Raw genomic sequence first — 22,753 nt, 5'->3', positions numbered from 1 at the left:
CACCAAAATTGTAGATCTGTAAGTTTTTTGCCAGATCCATCAACTGGAAGTGGTACTTTACCTGAACACATACTCGATTTTTTTTTTTATTCATGCAGCTGCAGAGTCCAATTTATTCAACTTTACTTTAATAATAATTGTTCAATATATTTGTAATTTGATTTGATTTGTTGATGGTTCTTTAATGTTAATAATATAAAAATATAATACAGTAATTGTCTTGTGGCTTACCTCAAAAATCCATTCCCATATCTGAGTATACAAGAAAGTCTAGGTGAGACCACTCCCAATTTTGGTAAATAAAACGGCACTGATCAAGAGACGACTAAGTCATCATACAAGATCAGCATATTGTTACTGACCAGTCACTTTTGCTTTAAAAACGTAGTTTCAACAATGAAACGATACAACCTTAGTAAAATTCCAGAGTTGGCAATGTCTCTACTGAACTACCAGTATAGACAAAGACAGTCTGTCAAGTGATGAAAAACTAGACATACTAGTGTATTTTTGTATTTATTCTATATGTATTTATTTATCTTTTTTAGCTCATATTCACAGCTCAAAATACCTGATAATGTGAAAATAATCAAGTAGCAGAATTATATTTTAAAATATTTGTCCCCCTTTTTTCAATGTTTCTCTCTCTCTCAAAATATGATAGTTAAAATATCATATTCTTTGTGTTCTTAACATCAGCCACATAACACATATTGCAAAACAGGGATTTTTCCTGCCTTGTATCCAAACCTGTTGGGGTAGGCTCCAGGTTTCCTGCGATCCTGCTCTGGATAAACAGGTTTAGATAATGAATATATTGTTCTTAATCTTAGGTGCTGTCTCTGTCATTTTGTGCTTGCCCATACACCTATTACCTATTCTTACTTTGCTCATTATGGGGTTACTGTTGTTATGCATGGGCTATTCAAGTTCCATTACCCCTAACCTTTACATTACATGCTTGTTTTTCTTTGTTTCCCTCAATACAGCTAGGTGGGGTCTGCACACTGATTCAAGTCTAAGAGTCCTATTCTTCCAAAGCCCTTATGATTTTCATGATAACACCTGACAGAACACAGCAGAATCCGTTTTCTGATTTTTGATATCTTTTCAGGCCTGCAGGTGGCAAAATTCTGTCTATAACTTGTATGTGCCTGAGATGGAATCAGAGATCAATATGGTAGGTAGAAAATAACAAAGCCCAGTATAGGAGATTTCTGAATGCAACATTGAAGACATTCATTATAAACACACCAGCCGAAGCCCGCATACGACGGTGTAAGAATAGGAATGGAAAACGGTGACAAAGGAATTCTGTATAACAAAGGCTTAGGAAACCACCGTCGCAGTATAACGAAAATAACAAGGAGCGAAACCAATGCCAATGGTAGAGAGAGTACCATCCTGTAGCAGGCTACGGAAAACATAGACATATATAGTCTATAGCACTTTGAGCTACTGTTTGTATGAAAATGTGCTATATAAATAAATGTTGTTGTTATAGTGTGGAACTAGCCCACAGACACAGACAGGCGGACATCGTTGTTTCACCCAACACACTTCTTTATTTACAATAATATTTACAGTGAAGTCAGTGCACGAACCTGGTGCTGGTCCCCCAAAGTCCAGGCCTCTCTACACAGTGCCTTCCTTCTGGCTGCCTCCACTCCTCTCCTCGAGCTCCGTCCTCTTCTACCCGACTCTTGCCAATGAACGGAGGGAGGCAGCCCCTTTTATCCCAACCCGGATGGGCTTCAGCTGCTTCCCGCCAATCCCCACGGACACACCCCTGTGTGGCGTAAGTGCCGGCTGCGCACCCGGAGGCCCTCTGGATGTCCCGTCTTCTTCGTCGCAGCACTCCCTGGTGTGGCGGAAGTGCTGAGGTCCAGGGTTCCTCAGACACCGGGGCGCCGCCTGGCGGTGGCCACGGGCCCCTATAGGGTTGGGCTTCCAAGCCCTCTACCCGTGGCCCTCAACACAACCAGGGCGGTCGTCCCCTTGGGGTCTGGAGGAGGCACAAGCCCTCCTCCGGTCCTCCTGGGCGCCCCAACTGGGCTCCACCCCCAGCCGCATGCCACAATAGATAGACACCTCATTCATTGTGTTGCCTAGTTGACACGATAAGTCAGCGCGTCCATCTATCTACTCGCCCTATTGCGAGTGGTAAAAGTGCCAGTTAAACTAATACAGGAAGACGTGGAAACCGGGTTTTCTGATGAAAAAACAATAATGTTTTAAACAGTATCGTTTACATACAACAGACTTTGGCGAATCGTTTACTTGTAATTATTTATATCCATTTACAATATACACTAATAATGGCAATTATTAAATAATAATTATTATTATTATTAAATAGTTCCTCCCATATAAAGTAACATCTCAGAGACTGCTTTCTTCCATCTTCGAAACATTTCTAGACTTCGTCTTACGCAACACAGTACTAAAGTATTGCTTAATGCCCGAGTCACCTCACATATAGATTACTGTAATGGTATTCTATCTGTCATCCAACAAAAACGTATCCATCGCTTATAATTTATTCAAAATTTTGCTGCCAGGATAATAACCTGCTGTTCTAAATACACTGAACATACTACGCCTATTGTCTCTCAACTTCACTGGCTCCCTGTTAACTACAGAATACAATACTAAATACCGCTCTTAGCATTTAAAGCTCTCCACATCCTCACTGATCTCCTACAGACTGACACACCTCTTGCTCACTCAGATTCTCATCTGCAGCTGTAATTTCTGTACCACACATCAAACTCTGTGCTATGGGAGCTCGAGCGTCTCCCATAGTGTTCCTCAACTCGGGAATTCTCTTCTCTCTCATATACATCAGTTCGATTCAATACCACATTTTAAAACTACCCTGAAAACGTATTTTTATATATCAAACTGGCATACCAATTGTGAATTTTGCACTGTTACTGCCAGTTATCTTTGTTTGCTAATTATTGCTGTTTGATCAAGAGTGACAGTGGACGCAGAAGTAGGATTAGAGATGGCGGACGGGGCTCTGTCGTGCATATCCCATGGTCTTAGAGTTGGTGAGCGGGGCTCTCTGGCTTGCTTGCCCTTAGTTAGAGTTGGCGGGCAGGGCTCTGTGAGTTGGTGGGCGTGGCTCTCTGTCTTGTGTGCGCTTACTGTCTTGCGTGCCCTTAGTGAATTATAGATTGTCTTGGAGCAGGATACTGTATGTTGTGTGCTATAGACATTTTGAGTAAAAAAAAAAAAAACACCCTCAAACCTTAAAATTCTCCTAAATTTCATTACAAATTGGGCCATTCTGCGCAATAAATGGGAAAGATAAAAAGTGCCAAAAGTCAGTGCATATTAGTTCAGCACAAATAAAAATATTTAAAAAATTATAAAATTGTTCATATTCAGTATCTGGTTTTGACTATGCTTGTTTTTATCAGTCAAAAACAAAACCAGATAGTAAACCATGTAGTGTAGTAAGCTTCCACTACCATTAAACTCATATCCAAATCCGTTAAGTGTACAGTTCTATCTGATTGTGACACAAAACTAAACTCCGTAGGAACACCATACCATAACTACTAAAACTGAAACTAATAGATACAAAACTAAAATTGAAATGTCTTTGTGAAAAAAAAAATGACATTAAAACTAAAAATACATGATGAAGGAAAACTAGAACTAAACTGAATTTCCAAGTAAGGACAGAAACAAATATAGAAATAATAACCAAAATAGAAAAGGCAAAACTATAATAACCTTGCACCCCAGACACCAATGTAGTTCCAGTGCAGACTGCCAGAATGAATCCTTTGCTCTTTTCCTGGGACTTTTAGGAAGTTCATTGTCCTTAAAAGGACCACTTGCTGTTGCAGGTTTGCCATTTTTATAGGCAACTCTCCTTATCATAATGTTATACTAGTTCATACAATGGGTGACTCGTCTTAGGACTGATGCAACTTGCTAGTGCCAATACAATATTAAGATCTGTGAATGATACCTCCACTACAATAAATCAAAACAGTGTTAAAGCTCAACTTGTTAAAAACAGGTCAATTTACCTGATCATATGGTATGTCTGCCTACGTTTTGGGGGTACTAAAGCACTGGAAGTCTTTTGCCCATAAACCTCGCAAATATGAAAGGATTACTATCTACCTAACTACATCCCGAAAACTCAGCATAGAAGATAAACAGGAAAAACACATTCCCATAATACTGTGCATGTGAATTGAGGACAGGACACTTGACAAATGAATCAGGGTGGAGGATAAGGCAGATCTGCAATCTAAAGCCACAATATTAAAAAGAAAGACACATTCTCTTATATTCTGAGTTTTCCAGAAAAGTTAATAATATTTTAGCAAAAAATGCAAGCATTTTGCACAATCTGGGCATACGAATGGATAACTGGCACACAGATTATGTGACAGAAGTCAAATCAGATTTTTTTCCCCTCATCAACTACCACTGGACAGAATGGGTCATCATTACATCATAAATTATATTCTCTGCATAAAAACGTGAGATTAAACATTTTTCTTGGCCACCACTACAAACTACAAGAAGCAAGTAACACATAAAAAAGTAAAATTTTTCGGTGGAGTATTCCTTTAATTCAGTGTTAAACTGTTATTGTTATACATACTACTGCTGTTATTTACTTTTATGAATGTTTTTTTAATAATTTATGATTGAAATTTTTTCTACATGTTTAAAATAATTAATCTAATTTTGAGGTGTACTTTGCAATAAAATATCCAACATTTACTTGAATATTTTTGTCCTGAATTTTTTATTTCTTGAGACAGGGTGGGAGGGGCTATTTATTGCCCATTAATATTGACTGTCGGAAATAACAGACTCTTTTTTTATCAGAATTGGCATGGGTGGCAAAATCTCTAATCAGTCAGGCTCTGGTTTGGATAGACATTTAAAACACTTTTCCTAAATTACAAATGATCTGCACAAATCACCCATACCACTAGCTAATTCTCTAGTTATACCTCTAATGTAATCTATCACTGCAACTCACCTGCCTTTTAGAGGCCTTTAAAGATTGTGCATCATCTTGCGCTGTGTCGGGATTCTGTTCAAGAGCGGACTCTGATAAGGTATTCTGGGATCCATTTGACATTACAGTATGTTCCTTTCCTGCTCCTTTGTCTTTCAGACCCTGAGGTTTATCAGTGCTGTTACTTGCCGCTGAATGCTGTGTTTGTAGACGTTTTTGGGAGTTTGCTCCTAATGAAGTGCACAGTTCATTTATGTACACAAACACCTTGTTACGCGTACTTTGCACTTTGTGGAGGCAGCGACCCAGCATATTCCGGAATTCCACAGATCCAAGAAAACGTGCACTGCATTTAGTGTGCTTTGACTTCAAGAAACTTATCACCTCTGGGTGTTCTTTAGTTAGTGGTGTGCAGAACTCAACAAACTGGAAGGGAATAAAAAAATTAACATTAGAAGGTAATCGAGACACAAAGAGCAAAGTAAAGCAATCAAAATTCATAAGCAGTCACAAAAGTGGCCATTGAGTGGGGAAAATACAAAAGCATCTAACACAGTAAAACTGAATAAGTTTGAAAGCTATATTTGTATTAGCTATAGATTTATAATAAAAAAAAACCAATCACTTATTATTATGTTCCAAATACACTTGAAATATATCACAGCCACACTGGACACAAGGTAGGAAGTAGCCTTGGACTGGTCTCCAGTCTATTAGGAGTCACAGCTGCATACACACCTACTCCAGGTCAATTTTCTGTCACCCATTAACTTGAAAACATTCACTGAACTTTCTCAGGTTTTCCATTAAATATGGTGGAGATGCACAGGCTTACCTCTGAAAAGAGCTTCTCATTCTCCAACTTAATTACTTCCTTTTGCTTTTCGCTGTCTCTTGGAGCAAATGGGGAGCAATAAGGACCTAAGACTGGGTTTGTCTCCTGTAGCGCTGGATTCAGGTTACTGGTAGATGAGCTAGGATATTCATCATCATCATCCAGAATAATAATGCTATCATCCATTATTATAATCACGAACGTCCAAGGTGAATAGAAAAGATTTCTTTTAGCTGACTATCACAGCTGTTAACAAAGTAATTAACACCAAAACCTACAATGGTATTTTCAAATGTTGTCTTTCCTCTTCTCTCCACAGACTGTCTCTTACTTTTGAGTGTGTGAACTGATGAAAATGACATTAGCAGATGGACACAGAAAAGGAATCGGCAGAAATTCCCACTTGATTTTCTTCAGAATGAAGAACTAATCTTGCAGAGTATAATCCAATTTTGAATATTGCTGTAAGTTAAAAGGGATTGTTGCATCAGAGAATCCAATGTGTGGAAGGCTGTAGCCAGTCATACCAATTTCCAAAGATTTCAGATTTCAAAAAGAATTGATAATAATTATCCCTTTAATGCCATCTCTCTGAAGCATGCCAACAATAAAGGCATTACGTGAACTTCAAATTATTTCTAAAGAAAAAGGAACAAAAATGTTTATACAGCTTTAAGGAAAATAAGACATGTTTTAAATTTAGAAAATATGAACAGGTTAGTATAGTGAAGGGTCATGACAAATATGCTATTGTATGATAAATAAACACTCTCTTAATTTGTAAGTTAGAAACACCAGTGAACTAACACAGCGGTTAAATTGGACAATAACTTCATAATAAAATTTTACAAGAGTATAATGAAAAAGAGTGAAATTTAAATAATGCTCATTGGCTATCAATGGCGTTAGTATAACATTAAACTTTGTATTATACCTGCGTATGTTAGCTTCAAATGTCAACCATTAAATTATGTGCTGAAGAAAATAAACAACTAGTGAAGTAATTAGAGATGTAAAGAGGTGTTGGAAAGGACTCATGGATTCACCATTAAATTCCCTTTACATATGACATTTTGCAGCTATGTGGGTTAAAGGTAGCCTGATAACACTAACTATAGTTTTAATCTATCAATTCGGACAGCATCTGACATGGAATACAGCGCCAACCATTAAATACATCACACGATGTAAAAACATACGTTCATTAAATATGTAAATATGATTATGAGACATCAATAAACGGGGAGGTGAGTAGCGCAATGACTTTACCGTGAAACTTTCTTCCAGTCTATTTGAGCTAGTGCTAATGGTAGTGTAAAGTTGGGCGAAACGGAAGAAAGAAGAGGAGAGAGACTGTGCATGATCACTGAGCACATTAGCAACATCTTCTTCCTTTCATACGGCTGTTACAAAAATACCTTGCCATACCAAACTGTAATCCGTCTCAATACTGAGCAGGGATGCAAGGGCTGGAGCCTGTTCTCAGAGAACACTGGCCGCTAGGCAGGAACAATCCCTGGACACGATGCTTGTTCAACATAAGGTGAGCACACTCACACCCACACTTTTCAAATAAAAATAATACATTTTCCATTTTGGAAGTACTGAACAACTGAAACTGACTTGATTCGGATTATTTTATAGTAGTCTTTCTTTCCTACCTAGCTACACCCACAATGACTATTTTTGTTTTAAAGTCTACAGCACCTTCTGGGATATTTCCCAACACGGAAGCAACGATACGATGGTCCACGTTTAGAGTTGTGCAAGTGCAACTGAGATAAAGAGAATAAAATCACTTTTCACACCTTAAAGAAGGTATCAAAACAGACACTATCAGCCTTGCTTGAGAATCTGGACAGAAATGAACCGCGTTCACAGTTAATATTATCAACAGCTGAGGGGGGGAAAACAAAACACTCTACTCACCTCAACGCTTCAACTACGAAAGGCCAAACATCCAAACAAAGCCCACCCTGACTGGCTGCCACTCAGCAACTGCATTTGTCATTGGTGGAATTTTTCTTCTTCCGCGACACCGTACACATTCAGAGGAGGCGGGTTATTGCAGGGAAAAGGTAACTTCCGGTTTTGTCACCGTTTTCAAACTTGAGTTTTATACAACACGATGAAAACATAATCACACATTACATGACTGAAAGAAATAAGATCGTTGATTCGACTTTTTTATTTGTATTTCAGTTTGACAGAGATAGTATGGCATTGAACCGAATGGTATAAACAAGATGACCAGTTCCGTACATTAGTAAGGTGATCTGTTTCATTTTCGTTATAGTGGAATAGTGAACGCGATAGAAACAATGAACAATTGGAGCTTCGGTTGAAATGTGTGATTTTGTTTTGTTAAGATGCAATCACGTACAAACAGAAATGCAGCGTTTTGTAAGTGTGATTGAGTTACAATTTCTAAAATATGTTCGTGAAACACCGGAAATACCCTTAAAAACATGACATTCAGTGCTCCAAAACGCAAAGCACTTATTTCTTACGAGTTTATTAATTTACTCCAATCATCTTTCTTGATTTTTCTATATAGAATCGGTTTAAAGCAGAATTTGCGTGGAGGATAATGCTGAAACCAGTGCCAGATAAAAATACCAGTCACTTAACAAGCCTAAACATGTCTATTTACGTCAACATACAGGTGTCAGAACCAAGGGATATTACGCGAAGCACGTTTAGTAACGGTTTCCGTTTACCAGAATGATTGGGACTGTCGCTACGTTCGACGAGAAACGAAACCTCAAAGAAAGGTTCCGAAGATGTTTTTTAGCGTACTTGCTGAATCCCCGTTTACACGTTTATTACAAAGTGGTAAAACATTATAAACTAAACTATCCATTGAAAATAATGACATTAAATTTATGTCATTCGTTACCACTTTTTTGTCATTGTCATTCTTTTCTTAGTACGGTATATCAGATATTACAGCATTCTTAGTTTCACTGTCGTTTAAACTCATCTGATATTGATTACAAAGTGGTAAAAGATTTATTGCTATACTGTATCGAAAATGTCAAGAATTATTAATAAGTTGGATTTAAGTTAAGCAAGTCGTCACAATTGGTCTTTTTTGTTAGCTAGAGACAAAGGGAAAAGGTTGGGAGCGTGCACTGATCGCGCGTTGCCGCACAACCTTACACGACGAACCACCTGGACTGGGACCCGTACCGAGGGCAGTGGGTGACACCTCAGCATAACACTGGGGCAGTGAGAGGTTTTTTTTTTCCACTGTCTGGAGTGCCAATCCTGCCACCCGCCCTCAAGGTTTTCCTGTGAGTTGGAGGACCTGCTTGCAGGGCTGGATGTAGATTAACGAACGTCATACCCTGGACGAAGCAATTGCTGGTTAAAGGAAAAGATATAAGAATAAATATAGGTAAACAAGGTGTGTTCCATGCAGTTCAAATCATTAGTTATAAAAAGTACCAATTCTAAGTCAGCAAACCTCTAACTCTAGAGGTTTTTATTTTTATTGCATTTTTATTATATGCAATTTTATTGAATGCATATTCTAAAAATACATAACACATTCTGTACAATTTTACATTTCTTTATAAACATATTAAAGAAAAATATAAGGAAACAATTAGTACCAAAAACTTTAAAGTAATTGGAGCTGAAAAGCCTTAACAGAGCAATAGCTATATTTAACACAATGTTTTGTTGAGACTTCAAACCTACTAATGTAGTTGTACAGTTAAATAATGCAGTGCATGCAGAAGATATAAATGATAGGATCCATTTGGAGAGTCTAATTGTACATATGTAAAATTTATCTAATAGTGTCTCTGTTTTATAGTAACACAATAAACAAAAACAAACAAAAATGCACTTAAGATCTTCCAAGATCAGCCCTGGTGTGCTCCTGTGATCATATATTATTTTTGAACCATATAAGGTTTAGGAAGAAAGCTCCTTGTCGTTTTTGGTAGAAGTTAGACAGTATTTGCATGTACATTGTTTTATTGATAATAAAGTGCAATTAAAAACCGAGAATACAGCTATTTAAGACTAAAATAAACAAAACATGTTCAAAGTCTTAATGAGATAAACAAATGAAATGATGCAGAGGTGTTACTTGAGCAATAAGTGCTTCTTATTAAGCAATTGGATTGGAACAAAAACCTGCAGCCACTGCAGCCCTCCATGAATGACTTTGCCTACCCCTGGGTTAGACAATCAAATTTGTACAATGTTGCTTGTCCAGAAACATCACATGTGCATTTTAACATAAATATGGCTTGACTGAGGAATCAAAATGGGCATTGCGACAGAACCCCGACAGAAGAAGCGATGTCAGAGATCAAGACACGTGTGACCATTTCATCTGGGCATCAGAAAACGTAACCTGTGAATAATATTCATCGCTAAATCAAAGGCTGTCCAGGACAACATCCACTGCTTGATGTTTCTGGTTTTCAGCAAGCTTTCCTAAGATTGTTTATATATAAAATTTGAGTTCTGTTTTCATTTTCTATTTGGAATTTTTATACATTAATAAATACCATATTGCTTTTATATTTTCTATACTTTGTCTTTTATTTAGAGTGATTGAAATAATAAAAGGGTACCAAGTGTGGTTAGATTACTACTTTCTTATATGCAGGGTTTATCATGACTATTGAGGTTGTTCCTCAATAATTAGAACAATAGTGGTAAAAGCACGACAAAGTTTGGTTAGTAAGTGACATATGACCAAAAGAGATACACTTTTATGTGTGTCGTGATGACACCCACATGTTTGTTAGTTGGCTCATCCTCATGAATAATGTAAATAATGTCTGTGCCAGTAGAATGACTTCAGAAACCACGGTCTAGTGATTCATCATATCACAGCCAATGTTACAAAGTAGTTCATTGGGGGAAAAAGAGAATGGTCTTTAACTAGTCAAGTAATTGTCTCTTTTAAATCCATTTTTGAACAAATATACTTTGATTAATAGGTGACTGAGGTCAGCGGCTCACCAACAATGCAATGTTTGGTTAGAAACATTTGCATAAAGTTTCAAAAAACAGGATTCTGTACAGTGGAAGGCATGATTGATTGGGTTATTAGGCGCAAAAGACTTAATATTTTGATCACTTCTGACTTAATTTTGTAAAATAACACTCTCAAACACATTTAATCCAATTCAAGGTAACAGGAGTTAGGGCCTATCTCAAAAGCATCAGGCACAAGGCAGGAACCAGCTCTGGACAGGGTGTTTAATCTTTCCCAGAAACACTCACACTCACACAACGGTAGTTAGGAATCACCACTGATACTTCCGTCTAGACAAGTCTTGTCAGAAGTAGTCTTTATGGAACACTTGACCTTTGTTTGAAGTGCATACATAACCAAAACTCTCACATATGCACATAAACACAAGAACTGGGGTGACAAGTGGTGTGGACTGTTAAGTTAAAATTTTTTGGCTTATGCAGGAGGCAGTTTGCCTGTAGATGAGCTGGAGAACACTACATGATTAAGTGTATGCAGCCAACAGTGAAGCGAAGCACAGCAAAGGTTTCTTGCAGGTTTGGGACTACATGCAAACAGATATGGTGATCTGATTATACTTAATGGAATCCTTAATGCAGAGGAATAAGGAGTGTTTCTCATATTTTACAAAATAGCATCATAGAGGCATCTGATCAGTCCCAAAGACATTCTGCAGTAGTAAAATAACCTAAAACACATTACCAAGGTCATAAACAATTATTTTCAGCAAAATGAAGGATAAGGTAATGGTTGGTATGGCATCCACAAAGATAATCTACATCATCAAACTGTCTAAGATTACGAGGGATACAGAAGCAAGCCACAGTTCTCTGTTAAGTCTGAAACAAACTACCAGCCATTTCTCTATATTATAATAATAAAATCTTTGGAGACAAGACTTTTTATCCTGCAATCCTGCTTTTGAAGAGAGACACTTTCACATCCCGTGAGATGAAACTTTGTGCTAAGAGATTTAACCATGCCCGGGGCCAGATATAAAAGACAAAGAGTAGATGACAAAGTAGAACATCATAAAAGGAGTTCAAAATCCTGCAGAGCAGGTTAGAGGTAATGGAAGTAATGGAAGGATAATGGAAGTACGAAAATTCAAAAGTCTGAAAAAAATGATAGTAAAGATCGCATTAGTGCAAACAAATGGAAATTATTACTCAGTGAAATAATGGAACAGCAAAAAGAGATTGAATATATGGTTCAGATTTAAACTTTAAGTCAGAGACTTGTAGATCGTCTAATTCGTGTTGCCATCAGGGAAAAGTAGTGTTTCTTCCCAATGAAGATGCGTATCTGTGAGAATTAAAAGATTTGTTGTTTGGTGAAAGTGAAATCCACATATGCGAGTGGCAGAGATTCGAAGTGGCTGGCGCGTATCTCAGGACGAGGGGTTGGCGAGCAAAGTGAGCAGGGGGCTCCTAGTATAGTTATAAATTATGACATTATAAACAGGATGGAATTGTTTACATTTCTTGCCATAACTATCACTCAAAATTTTAACTGGAATAAAAACATAACTGTTATCAAAGAAGCTCTGTAAAATATGTTTTTTTCTCATCCAACTTAAAACATTTAAAATAGATCATGGGTCACAAAAAGTGCTGGAAATATAATTAAACACTACACTTGCCTGGGTAACCATGTCTTTCAATTGCTACCATTGAGGAAACATTAGTGGTCACTAAAAACAAGACCTATGAGATATACAGTATAAATAGTTTCTTTCCTACAGCAGTCACTATAGTTAAATACAGCCTCTGATTCATTACTGTCTGTTCCTAATTTCTAAACTCCTGTATCCAATCTAAATTATTTTTATTTTCTTATTTTGTGGTCTTATTATAAGGATACCAGTAACAGTGCACTGCACGATAACGTGCAGTGAATACACTTGACTTGAGCATTCCTAGTTTTCATACTCTTTGTCTGTATGTTTAGCATTCATTTGCTCAGAGGTTGATGTGCTTGGTACTTTCTGTGCAGCACTTCTTTTCTCCACCCTAGCGGCCTGCTTCTACTCTTCTTTCATCTGTATCTTTTCGCATTAAAACTGATTAAGTCAGTGTTTGAGATGTAATTACTTAGTACATTTTCTTGAATTTTTCACTTAAGCTGGCACTGAAGTCTTCAATATGCCTCAAGAATGATTTAAGATATGAACAGGAAGGGGAAGGTGGTAGGGATTAAAACCACACCCATACGCATTCGCCAATGCTGAGAGTTGATTCTACAATAGCATAAAATAAAAATAAAAACAGAAATAGCCTTGGAGGTCAATCATCATTAAAATCCTGGACAGACAAACAGACAGCCATGGTAGCATATTATAAATAAAGATATTACTGGCTGGGAGTGCAATCCTACTTTACTATTTTTGTAATGTATTTGTGTAATACATTTTTCACTACTACTTTACATAATGTTATGATAGTGTCAGGTATTGTATATTGTGTAGTTTAATTTTATTTACTTTATAATGTGTATGGATGTAACACCAAGAGAAATTCTTAACAACTATGTTGCCTGGCAATAAAGTCCAAGTTCAAGTTCAAACGTTCATGCAAAAAGGCACATTTTCCTCAGAGATTAATAAAGTATATCAAATCAAAACAGCATAAGGTAATGTTTTTTCTGACAATATGGCTTGGGAAAAACATTTTTAATGTAAATGAGTAATTGTGAATTATTTAATATTTAGACGTGAGAGAAGGCTAAAGTGACAAGGTTTTCTAATCCTTTAATGAGTTAATGGTTGAGAATCTTGCACATTATTCTTCTTTCTGGGCAATAACAAATAAAAGGATTCTGTCTACTAAATAAATAATGTTCTGTATAATGGAATCTGTGAGATGTTCTAATGTGAAATTTATATTTACATTTACATATTTATCAGATGCGTTTATCCAAAGCGACTTAAAAAACTGGTCAAAATAATCTAGTAACATCAGATTGGGGGTACAGTTCTGAAACAAATTTTACAGAACAATGTTACAAAACTGACCGTCACAAGTGAAGACCTCTAAACCAAATAAAGAAAAACATACTATAGTTAATCTTTCATACCTGTAAAGAACATAGCATTTAAAGCATTATCAATTAGAAAGATGTTCTCTGAACAAAAGAGACTTCAAATGCTTCTTAAAGACAGTAAGGGGTGTCAGTGGTTTGGATGGAGAGGGAAGCTCTGTCAACCAGCACATCTAAATGTCAAATTTTGAATCAGCAAACTGTAGTTGCAGATATCTATAACAGGAATTACCATATGATGATAACAATTACAATAGCTTGCAATTTTTCAGCAGTGGCAGCAGATAAACCTCTTAAATGAAGTGAGTATCCTTTGTGATGCTGCAAATATTAAAAGGATTAGGACCAGCTAGCTAGCTATCTGAACGTGCTCAAACCTAAAATGAACTTTTACCGTTACAAAAAAATTGTCCTTAATATCACAATACATTACTACTAAGAGTAAACCTTTAAACAGAGCTTTGCAATAATAATTTAACATAAACAGCATGTGTTTTAACCGCAACCAGAACTTCGCCAACAACGCAACATTACGCATGCGCGAGCATTACCCCGTCATGGACGCTGGGCTGGAAGACTATTATGCGCATGCGCTAGGTGGTCGGTCTTTTCCGCCTGTTAAAGGCCCGGAGCTGAAATTCGCTACCTGGATCTCCCGGAATAAAACCAAATTGGACACCTAAACATGGTGAGAGACAAAGAAATCACATGCCTCCTGATCAATCCATAAGCAGCTGTTTCTACTGCGACAAAAGAAACGGGGATGGCGAAGATAATTGTCGGATAGATAAACTCACTGACCGTAGCGCCCGTCTCTTAAAGGGCCAGTAATCCAAACCACCTCGTGTGTTGTCACTTGACAGTACTGTACAGTAAAATTCCGGACACCGAAGGCAGGCATTTGTTTTTACTTCTTTTAGTATCAAGCACACCATAAACGCGATTTACAAAATATAATGCAAGCATTTAAGATTGGAATAGAAGGAAACAGACTATCAAAATCAGATATGGGTGACTGTAATGATCTTACAGCTGCTAAAAACGAAATATTTCTCGATCAAACCCCAGTATAAATGATAAAGGAAAATACATGCAAAATAATAATCACTTGTGCAATATAAGCATCCAGAAGGCATACTTGACCCAGTTATTTGTTAGTGTATCTCAGAACAATACAATTAGTTAACAATTTACAATTCTTTTGTGATGTTGAAAGGCATTTTCCAACATGCTGTAGTTTAATGTAAATGGGAATTTACAATCTCCTGTGTTTTTTTTTCTTAAGATCTTATCCATTAATATCAAGGTTACTTTAAATGTACTTTATAATATACTGGGAAGCATAGTTTATTTTTATTTATTAAAAAAATAGAATATTACTAGAAAAAATGTATTTACTACTAAGGATTGACTTAATGCATCTGCTGTATAATTTAGCAATCCTGGCTTTAAGTTTTCAGTTCTGGCCTGGGCTGTGTCTATATATACAGTAGCTTCCAGTTTCTCCCCAGTGATTTGCAAAGCCAGTATAATGTATTTTAATATCACACCTGAAAGACATGCAGGTATGGCTGATAGTGGACTTTTAAGTAGCCTAGTTAGATTGTGGGTGTGTGAGTGATGGTGCTCTGTAATATACAAGTGACCTTCCCAAACTTGGTTCTTGCTTTCCAGCTAAAAGGTACTGAGGCAAGCTCCAGCAACCAAATTACTATTTATGGATTACATCTTTTACAATTAAATGTTTTACCTTTTGTTATTCTTGATATGGCATTCTTTGTGAACTCATTGAAAATTAGTAACATTTCTCTCTTGGACCTCTTTCATCTTTCAGTGTGGAGTATGGATGCGATTCTTACATAATTATAATTTCCTTTTGATGTCACTAGCACAAATGATGAATTGTTGATTAATAACATTAAATGATGCCAGTGTTTGGACCAGTGATCACTGATATTCTCGACCAGGATTCTTTTCAGTATTTAGCTTGTTGCTCCCCAAACTGCATTTTTGCCTCATAGTATTTGAGTCTTTGTTTGATTATTAGCTGTGTACAATTTGTATGGTCTCCACTTGTCTGTATTTGCTCTTATTTTTCTTGTTTCCTCACACATGCTGTCAGGATAATTAATGATTGTAAATTGTTGTGATGGGTTTTTATGCATTTTGCAATCCACAGTCATACTGTACAAACTGTTCTCTGAACGTCTGTGCTCTGTTTCATGTTGAAACCTCTGTACGGCTGCAGCTGACTACTGTCTTGTTAAATTTTTCTCAGGGGTTTGTTAAAGTGGTTAAGGACAAGGCATACTTCAAACGGTACCAGGTGAAGTTCAGAAGAAGGAGAGGTAGGTGTGCAATTAACAAAGTCAACTTTAATGTAAATTCAGAGCAGCAAAACTGCAACTTTCTAGACCTGTTGAATTTTGCTCATACTAACATATATTTAGGAAATACTGATTTAGATGATGTTTTTTGACAATATGTTTGTGTATCACTATGCTGATTACAATCTCTGGCTGCTCTACAGTATTACTGATCAGTAGCAACAGTAGCTGTACAGTACAGCTTTATTGCTTCTTAATTTTAATTTTAATTTTTCTTAAGTTTTCTAAAGTATTCCCTACTTCAAATCATATGTGTTATATTATTACTGCTACTAATATTGTCATAACTGTAGCTGAGCTTTAGGGAAATAGAAAATGTAATATTGTGAACTAAATTCTAAATTACATGTTAATGTCTAAAGTATTAATCTATAATATACTGTATTCAGATTTCTTTTGAAAAGTGACATGACATTATATAGTCACATTAAGAAACACTGAGGTGAAAATATCTAAAGTGACTACTTTCATTTTGGTAGTATATAGAATAACTCTAAATATCTGTTTTTGGAATGTATTCATACAGTGCCAACAGTGATACGCAAAAACCACTAACCACATATATGTTAATTTATCCATTCATTCATTTTTTGAGTCTTTTTAATCTAAAATAGTATGGTGGCATCAGAGTCGATCCCAAAAGCATCAGCTGTGACACAGGTTCAGCTGTGGATAGGGAAGAGCGCACAAGATTGCTCATGTACATCACCTATACTACCTAATTTTGGGCCACCAATTAACCTAATATTTAAGTCTTCAAGAGGAAAATGAAAGAAAAACAATCCAGACACAGATCCATAACCTTGAGTCATAAGGCAGTAATACTGTGTACTAATAAATGCTCCACAGTGTTACCTCATATATCAAGGTTATCCTTGACTTTGTAGCATTTCCAGTCTCACTCAAGATGTCAGTTTTTTCAATACTATGTAAACACTAAAAATGTATTCTTTAAATCTACCATGCTCAATAAAGCCTTGTAAAGGACATGTTCTAACAGCAGTGATGCTTATCAATATTTTTCAACTACAATATAGAATATTCAAATATTATTGTCTGGTTTTATCTTCTTGAAAGCAGAACAATGGATTTGAGTGTCAGTGAGAGTTTTGCCAAATTAGTATAAAGTGGAGTTGGAATCATGGGAAGCCATATTCAATGAGTATTGAGGCTTAAGACCAGTGATTGTTACATAATTAGGCCAAACATTTTTGTGAAGGTTGACACTTTCCTTTCAATTTTCTTTTCACAGAAGGAAAAACTGATTACTTTGCACGTCGCCGCTTGGTGATTCAAGACAAGAACAAATATAACACTCCCAAGTACCGCTTGATTACACGTTTGTCTAACCGGGACATCACTGCACAGATAGCGTACGCCCAAATTTCAGGGGATGTGATTGTGTGTGCTGCATACTCTCATGAGCTCCCGAAGTATGGCGTGACAGTCGGGCTGACAAACTATGCTGCGGCATACTGCACTGGCCTTCTTTTGGCACGCAGGGTGAGTGGATTTTGCTAACAGGCTGAATGCTATAATAGCTGTGTTAAGTGATTACTGACCAGAATATTTTATACAAAATCAATTGTAGTCTTGTAATTTGTGTTGGGGATTATTGAACAAAATTACATTTTCTGTATTTGGATGAGGGGCTACATTTCAATTGGAGTAGGTGAGGATTTTGTTTGTTTTTTTTTTGATGCCCAGTGCCCACCTTCTATATATGACCAATTTGTTAAACATATTTTTAAACCTTGGGATCCTGGAATTGTCAATTTCTTTCAGCTCTTAAAATGCTTTGGACTCGATGGAGTCTACGAAGGACAATTGGATATCTCTGGGGATGAGTACAATGTTGAGAGCATTGATGGTAAACCAGGAGCTTTCACCTGCTTTCTGGATGCTGGGCTTGCAAGGACATCCACTGGGAACAAAGTATTTGGCGTGCTGAAGGGGGCTGTGGATGGGGGGCTATCTGTTCCTCACAGGTATAATTATCTTTGTCAGTTTTAATTGTTCTAACACCCTGCATTTATTTTATTTGTATTGTCTTTTATCATTAATTTCAAGTAGCACATGGATAAATTGTGGTGTAAACAGCAACAAAAGTGAAGAAAACATTTATATAAAAAAAGGCTATAGTAAGATATAGTTTAGTCTGGATGGGATAAAACACTGAACTCCCAAGGTAGCAGTTGCACAAAGTGAATGTGAACATCAGCTTCCTGGCTAAAACCATCTTCAGTCTTGTATTTAATTACCACCCTAAATGGTAATTTGAAATATATAAAATCTTGACTTTACAAACTGAATCTTAGTGCCTAGACTGACAAATCGTCTTGATCTTCACTTAACTGGTAAACAGTTTTGACTCTGGCATATAAATCTGCAGTGAGCAGTACTGCATATGCATATAAAAATACAAATACAAAGACTTTCATTGCACTAGAATGCATTTTCTATCATGCCTAATATCTTTCTGTTGTACTGTCATTGAGCGCCGAAGTTGCTATCTTAATTATCTTTTGATTTTGTATTTTTGCTGACATTTGCCAGAATTACTGACATTTCATCATCATATACTTGGTGGGCTGTCTAGTGGCACGTTGGGTAGCGTTAATACCTCTCAACTGGTACTCATTTTAGCTCCATACAAAGACTTATAATTGTTAATTTAATATTATGGGTACGTCACACATTTCTTGCAGTGCTTTATCAACTGAGGAATGTTTATAAACAAAGTACAACATAAACTAAGTAAACACCAGATTTACAATGCTAGTATGTAAGAGTATATATATATAAAATCCTAAGCCTAAAAGTGCAACAGTGAGCTTTTTATGTCATGCTTTAAGTCGGGCTTATTTTAAAACCTACATATATATATGTTTGGTATCATTCTTTTCAGAATTTATCGAACTATAATGTGATGTTGTTAGATTTTCAGATTCTTATTCCGTTTTTAAAAATTGTGAACTAAAAAATATCAAGGTCTTGCAAGACGGGACTTTGTGCCAAAAGATTTAACCACGCCTGGGGTCGGAAATAAAAGAGAAAGAGTGGACAGATGCTGTACAGGCTTTTGAATGTTCCAACCACCGCACGAGATGCATATCACACGGCACAGCAGCAGCAACAAGCCAGCAGCTGATCAAGCAAAGAGGAGGTAAAAAAAAAAAACAGTTTCCCATTGTATCATCATTTAAGTGGGGGTTTCGGAGGAGCGACTGTGTCTCCTTGGGGTGCATTCAGCCCCCCTTTTCACAATTTGAATGGCAGAGACGCAGGGTGGCTGGCAAGGAAAGTGAGCAAGGGGGGAACCCCCTAGTATCCTACAATAATATGTAGCAAGACCTTTAAAACAGTCCCAAACTATTGATGCTACTCTCAGTTCTACTCAGTGGGCGAAAGTAATCTGCATTTTTCCTTTAGAGTAAATTAATAATTATAGAGAGTTGGTAATTAAAAATGTATATATGATTAATAATCACAAAAATCACATATAATTAAGCATATTTACACTGTGATTAGGAAGAAATTGTTATGGAAAATTGTGCATTTAAATGAGAGATGTCAAATATTTCTAACTGTATATGACAAACATTATTTTAGCAAATGGTGATTAATAATCACAAAAATCACATATAATTAAGCATATTTACACTGTGATTAGGAAGAAATTGTTATGGAAAATTGTGCATTTAAATGAGAGAAGTCAAATATTTCTAACTGTATATGACAAACATTATTTTAGCAAATGGTAGCATGCTGTAAAAAAAAAATCAATAAACCAAAACAAGGTTTTTTTTGTTTTTTTTGGAAAATTGACACTACATTCAAGTGTGCAAAGGTGTGTGATATTGCATTGATGAGTTTGAAATCATTGTAATTTACAAAGGTGTTATTTGGGTGGTTTTCCACAATTGTTAGGAGTTAGAATAAAGTCAACCGCCTGGTTCTGGATGTTTTCCATTATGAGTATAAACTATAAAGAAGTTGTTACTACTACATTGATTGTGTCAAACCTAAGTGAAACATAATGACTTAGTTTACCCACATATTAAAATTGTCCTTAGTACTAATTTTGCTGATTTTTATATTTTTGATTGAGTTTAAATTTTTTCTCATTACTGATTTACAATATGTGCAGTGCTCAACTCTCATAGCTTCTTTGATATTTTCCTTTGTGCAGTGATTTCAAAGAGACTGAAGTTTTAAAGTCATGTTGAATACAGTCAATAAACATTTGAACTTTGTTTTGAGTTCAGTATACATAATACACCATATTGCAGCAGGCCAAAAAATGTAAATAAAGTGTCATATTATGAGGCTTAAAAAATAAAGTTCCAGGTAAAGACTTCTTTGCATGGCAACACTCTCTATAACCAGTAAGTGACCATGACATCACCATGGCCTCACTGAATAGTTACTAGGCCAGCACAGGTTCCACATATATAGCTAGAACCAACTGTAGTTAGAAATGTCATAGCTCATAATGGAAAAAGAACAGAATCAGGCTTCATTTATAGTAATTAGTAGGTGAAAAGTGGCATTCACTAAATAATGTGAAAAACTGAGAAAACACTGACGGGATAAAAACTGTTTTTCTATTTAGTATGTCTTGTTTTTCTTTATTGCCAGTATGAAACGTTTTCCAGGGTATGACAATGAGAGTAAGGAATTCAGTGCAGAAATGCATCGACGAAACATTTTTGGCCTTAATATTTCTGAGTACATGACCCTGCTGCAGGAAAGTGACAGTGAAGCTTATCACCGGCAGTTCTCACGCTACCTGAAGAATGGTATTACTCCAGAAAAGGTGCGACATCATGAAAAAGTCTGAAACTTTATAGTCAGGTAGAAGAAACTGACCCTTGGATTCTGTAAATATTATAATATTGTTTTTTGTATCAGTATACTGCTGCTGGATTATGTGAATTTCCCCTTGGGATTAATAAAGTATCTATCTAAGTTAATTTGACTCGCACATTACAGTATATATGATGACTACTGTATTTATGTAATGCTTATTTGAACTCCTTCTGTGCATTGGTGTATTTCCTTTGCAAAAGAACAGCAACAGCATGGTCATTTTTCATCTTAACACAATTAAGGAATATCTACAAGCTGCCACTTCTGTTGAGTTATTGCTGTTTTATTTCACTACTGTAGGTTGAAGAAATGTACAAAGCTGCTCATGCTGCAATTAGAGCTGACCCTGCACACCAGAAGGCTCAACCAAAGGAGGTTAAGGTGAAACGGTAAGTGAAAGGTTGTGACTCAGGGATGCCCAAAAGTTAATAGGATATGCCTTTAAATACAATGAGATATCATATTTAACAAAGGATAACTGGTTACAGTAGTTATAGTAACAAGCTTTTAACTACATAAATAAGGAGGGGAAAGGTATAGGGATAAATCAGATTATTCTGATCACATCTGGGTTTAATTCTAAAAATGTAGGTGGATTCAGATTAAGAAAGCATCTTTTTGTTCTCTTTAACATGTAAATATTGATTCCTAATATCAGATTTACTACTTGACATCCGTACTGTATACAACTAGTACAGGTGATTTTGATTTTTTTCAAACTAGGTATAAAAATGACTGAAAGAAACACACTACACAGTTCATTTAGTAACCATTTAAGCTGTTTTCCATTGTAAAGTTGATAGTTTATAGATACAAAAAATCTTACTTTATGGAAGCCACCGTAATATGTAAAATTGTATATAAATCTACTTAGAATACATGCAATAACAGTTTTTCACATTTAACGTGAATTGGTGGCATGGTTCATCATCTGATTATGGTTTGCTTGGAAAAAAAGGATTCGTTACTGATCTTCAGTCCAATATTTTGTTTTGCTGCACATTAAAATATTAAAATGATTCTTATATAACATCTGATGAAATACTAGATTTGACTTTTTGGTAAGAAAAAGTGCAAGCCAAACATACCAACATCATTGTGCTGGCATTGGAAATTAAATATATTTAATTTGCATAGTATCATTCATTCTAGAAAAGTTATTTTAATAGAGTAATAGCAGCCTTAACTTTGGTAATATTCCTGATTGATAGTCATTATTTCATATTTTAGTGTTTTAGTAAAATAATCCTGTTAGTTTCAAAAGTAAACGTAAACTTTTAATTCAATAACATTACATTATTTAATATGTTGAATTCTCTTAGGTCATTAGCATATTATTTAAATAAATTTAGACTGGACCATAACTGTTGATGTTTACATTTTTCCCCATTTCTTATTACTGTCTTTTTCGTATATTATTTTGTGTAGCTGGAATCGGGCCAAGATGTCTCTAGCCCAGCGCAAGGATCGTATCGCACAAAAGAAGGCCAGCTTTCTACGGGCGCAAAAACTAATTGCTGAAAATGAGTAACCTGGGTTTACACCCATGACAACAGAAAGCTAAAATGTCATTTGACAGCTACAATAAAGAAAAATTTGAATGACAACTACAA

General features: G+C 36.0%; 2 protein-coding genes across 2 annotated transcripts in view; one reads left to right on the top strand and one right to left on the bottom strand.

Annotated features, from left to right (window-relative positions):
• daxx (death-domain associated protein) overlaps window positions 1-7,785 on the bottom strand; it is a 34,353-nt gene extending 26,568 nt beyond the window's left edge. The window contains exons 1-3 of the mRNA XM_039768976.1: window positions 7,767-7,785; window positions 5,838-6,475; window positions 5,024-5,428 (exon numbers count right to left, since the gene is read on the bottom strand). Of these exons, the coding sequence (XP_039624910.1) occupies window positions 5,024-5,428; window positions 5,838-6,023 (591 nt within the window). The 5' untranslated portion in view covers window positions 6,024-6,475; window positions 7,767-7,785. The remainder of the gene's footprint in view (window positions 1-5,023; window positions 5,429-5,837; window positions 6,476-7,766) is intronic.
• Window positions 7,786-14,462: 6,677 nt separating this feature from the next.
• LOC120539163 (60S ribosomal protein L5-like) lies at window positions 14,463-22,753 on the top strand. The gene is made up of 7 exons (XM_039768975.1): window positions 14,463-14,569; window positions 16,160-16,229; window positions 17,521-17,771; window positions 18,054-18,256; window positions 20,910-21,087; window positions 21,441-21,529; window positions 22,569-22,753. The coding sequence occupies exons 1-7, from the start codon at window positions 14,567-14,569 to the stop codon at window positions 22,669-22,671; spliced, it is 897 nt and encodes a 298-aa protein (XP_039624909.1). The 5' UTR covers window positions 14,463-14,566; the 3' UTR covers window positions 22,672-22,753.

Source organism: Polypterus senegalus, chromosome 11 (genome assembly GCF_016835505.1).
Source record: "Polypterus senegalus isolate Bchr_013 chromosome 11, ASM1683550v1, whole genome shotgun sequence".
NCBI classification, from domain to species: Eukaryota; Metazoa; Chordata; class Cladistia; order Polypteriformes; family Polypteridae; genus Polypterus; species Polypterus senegalus.
This window is presented reverse-complemented; position numbering and strand designations above follow the sequence as displayed.

Bases quoted from the DNA above. Each gene is read 5' to 3' on its own strand.
- LOC120539163 (XM_039768975.1), top strand. The intron at 16,230-17,520 runs GTAGGTGTGCAA...TTCTTTTCACAG, and splicing joins GAAGTTCAGAAGAAGGAGAG to AAGGAAAAACTGATTACTTT. The intron at 21,530-22,568 runs GTAAGTGAAAGG...TATTTTGTGTAG, and splicing joins AAGGAGGTTAAGGTGAAACG to CTGGAATCGGGCCAAGATGT.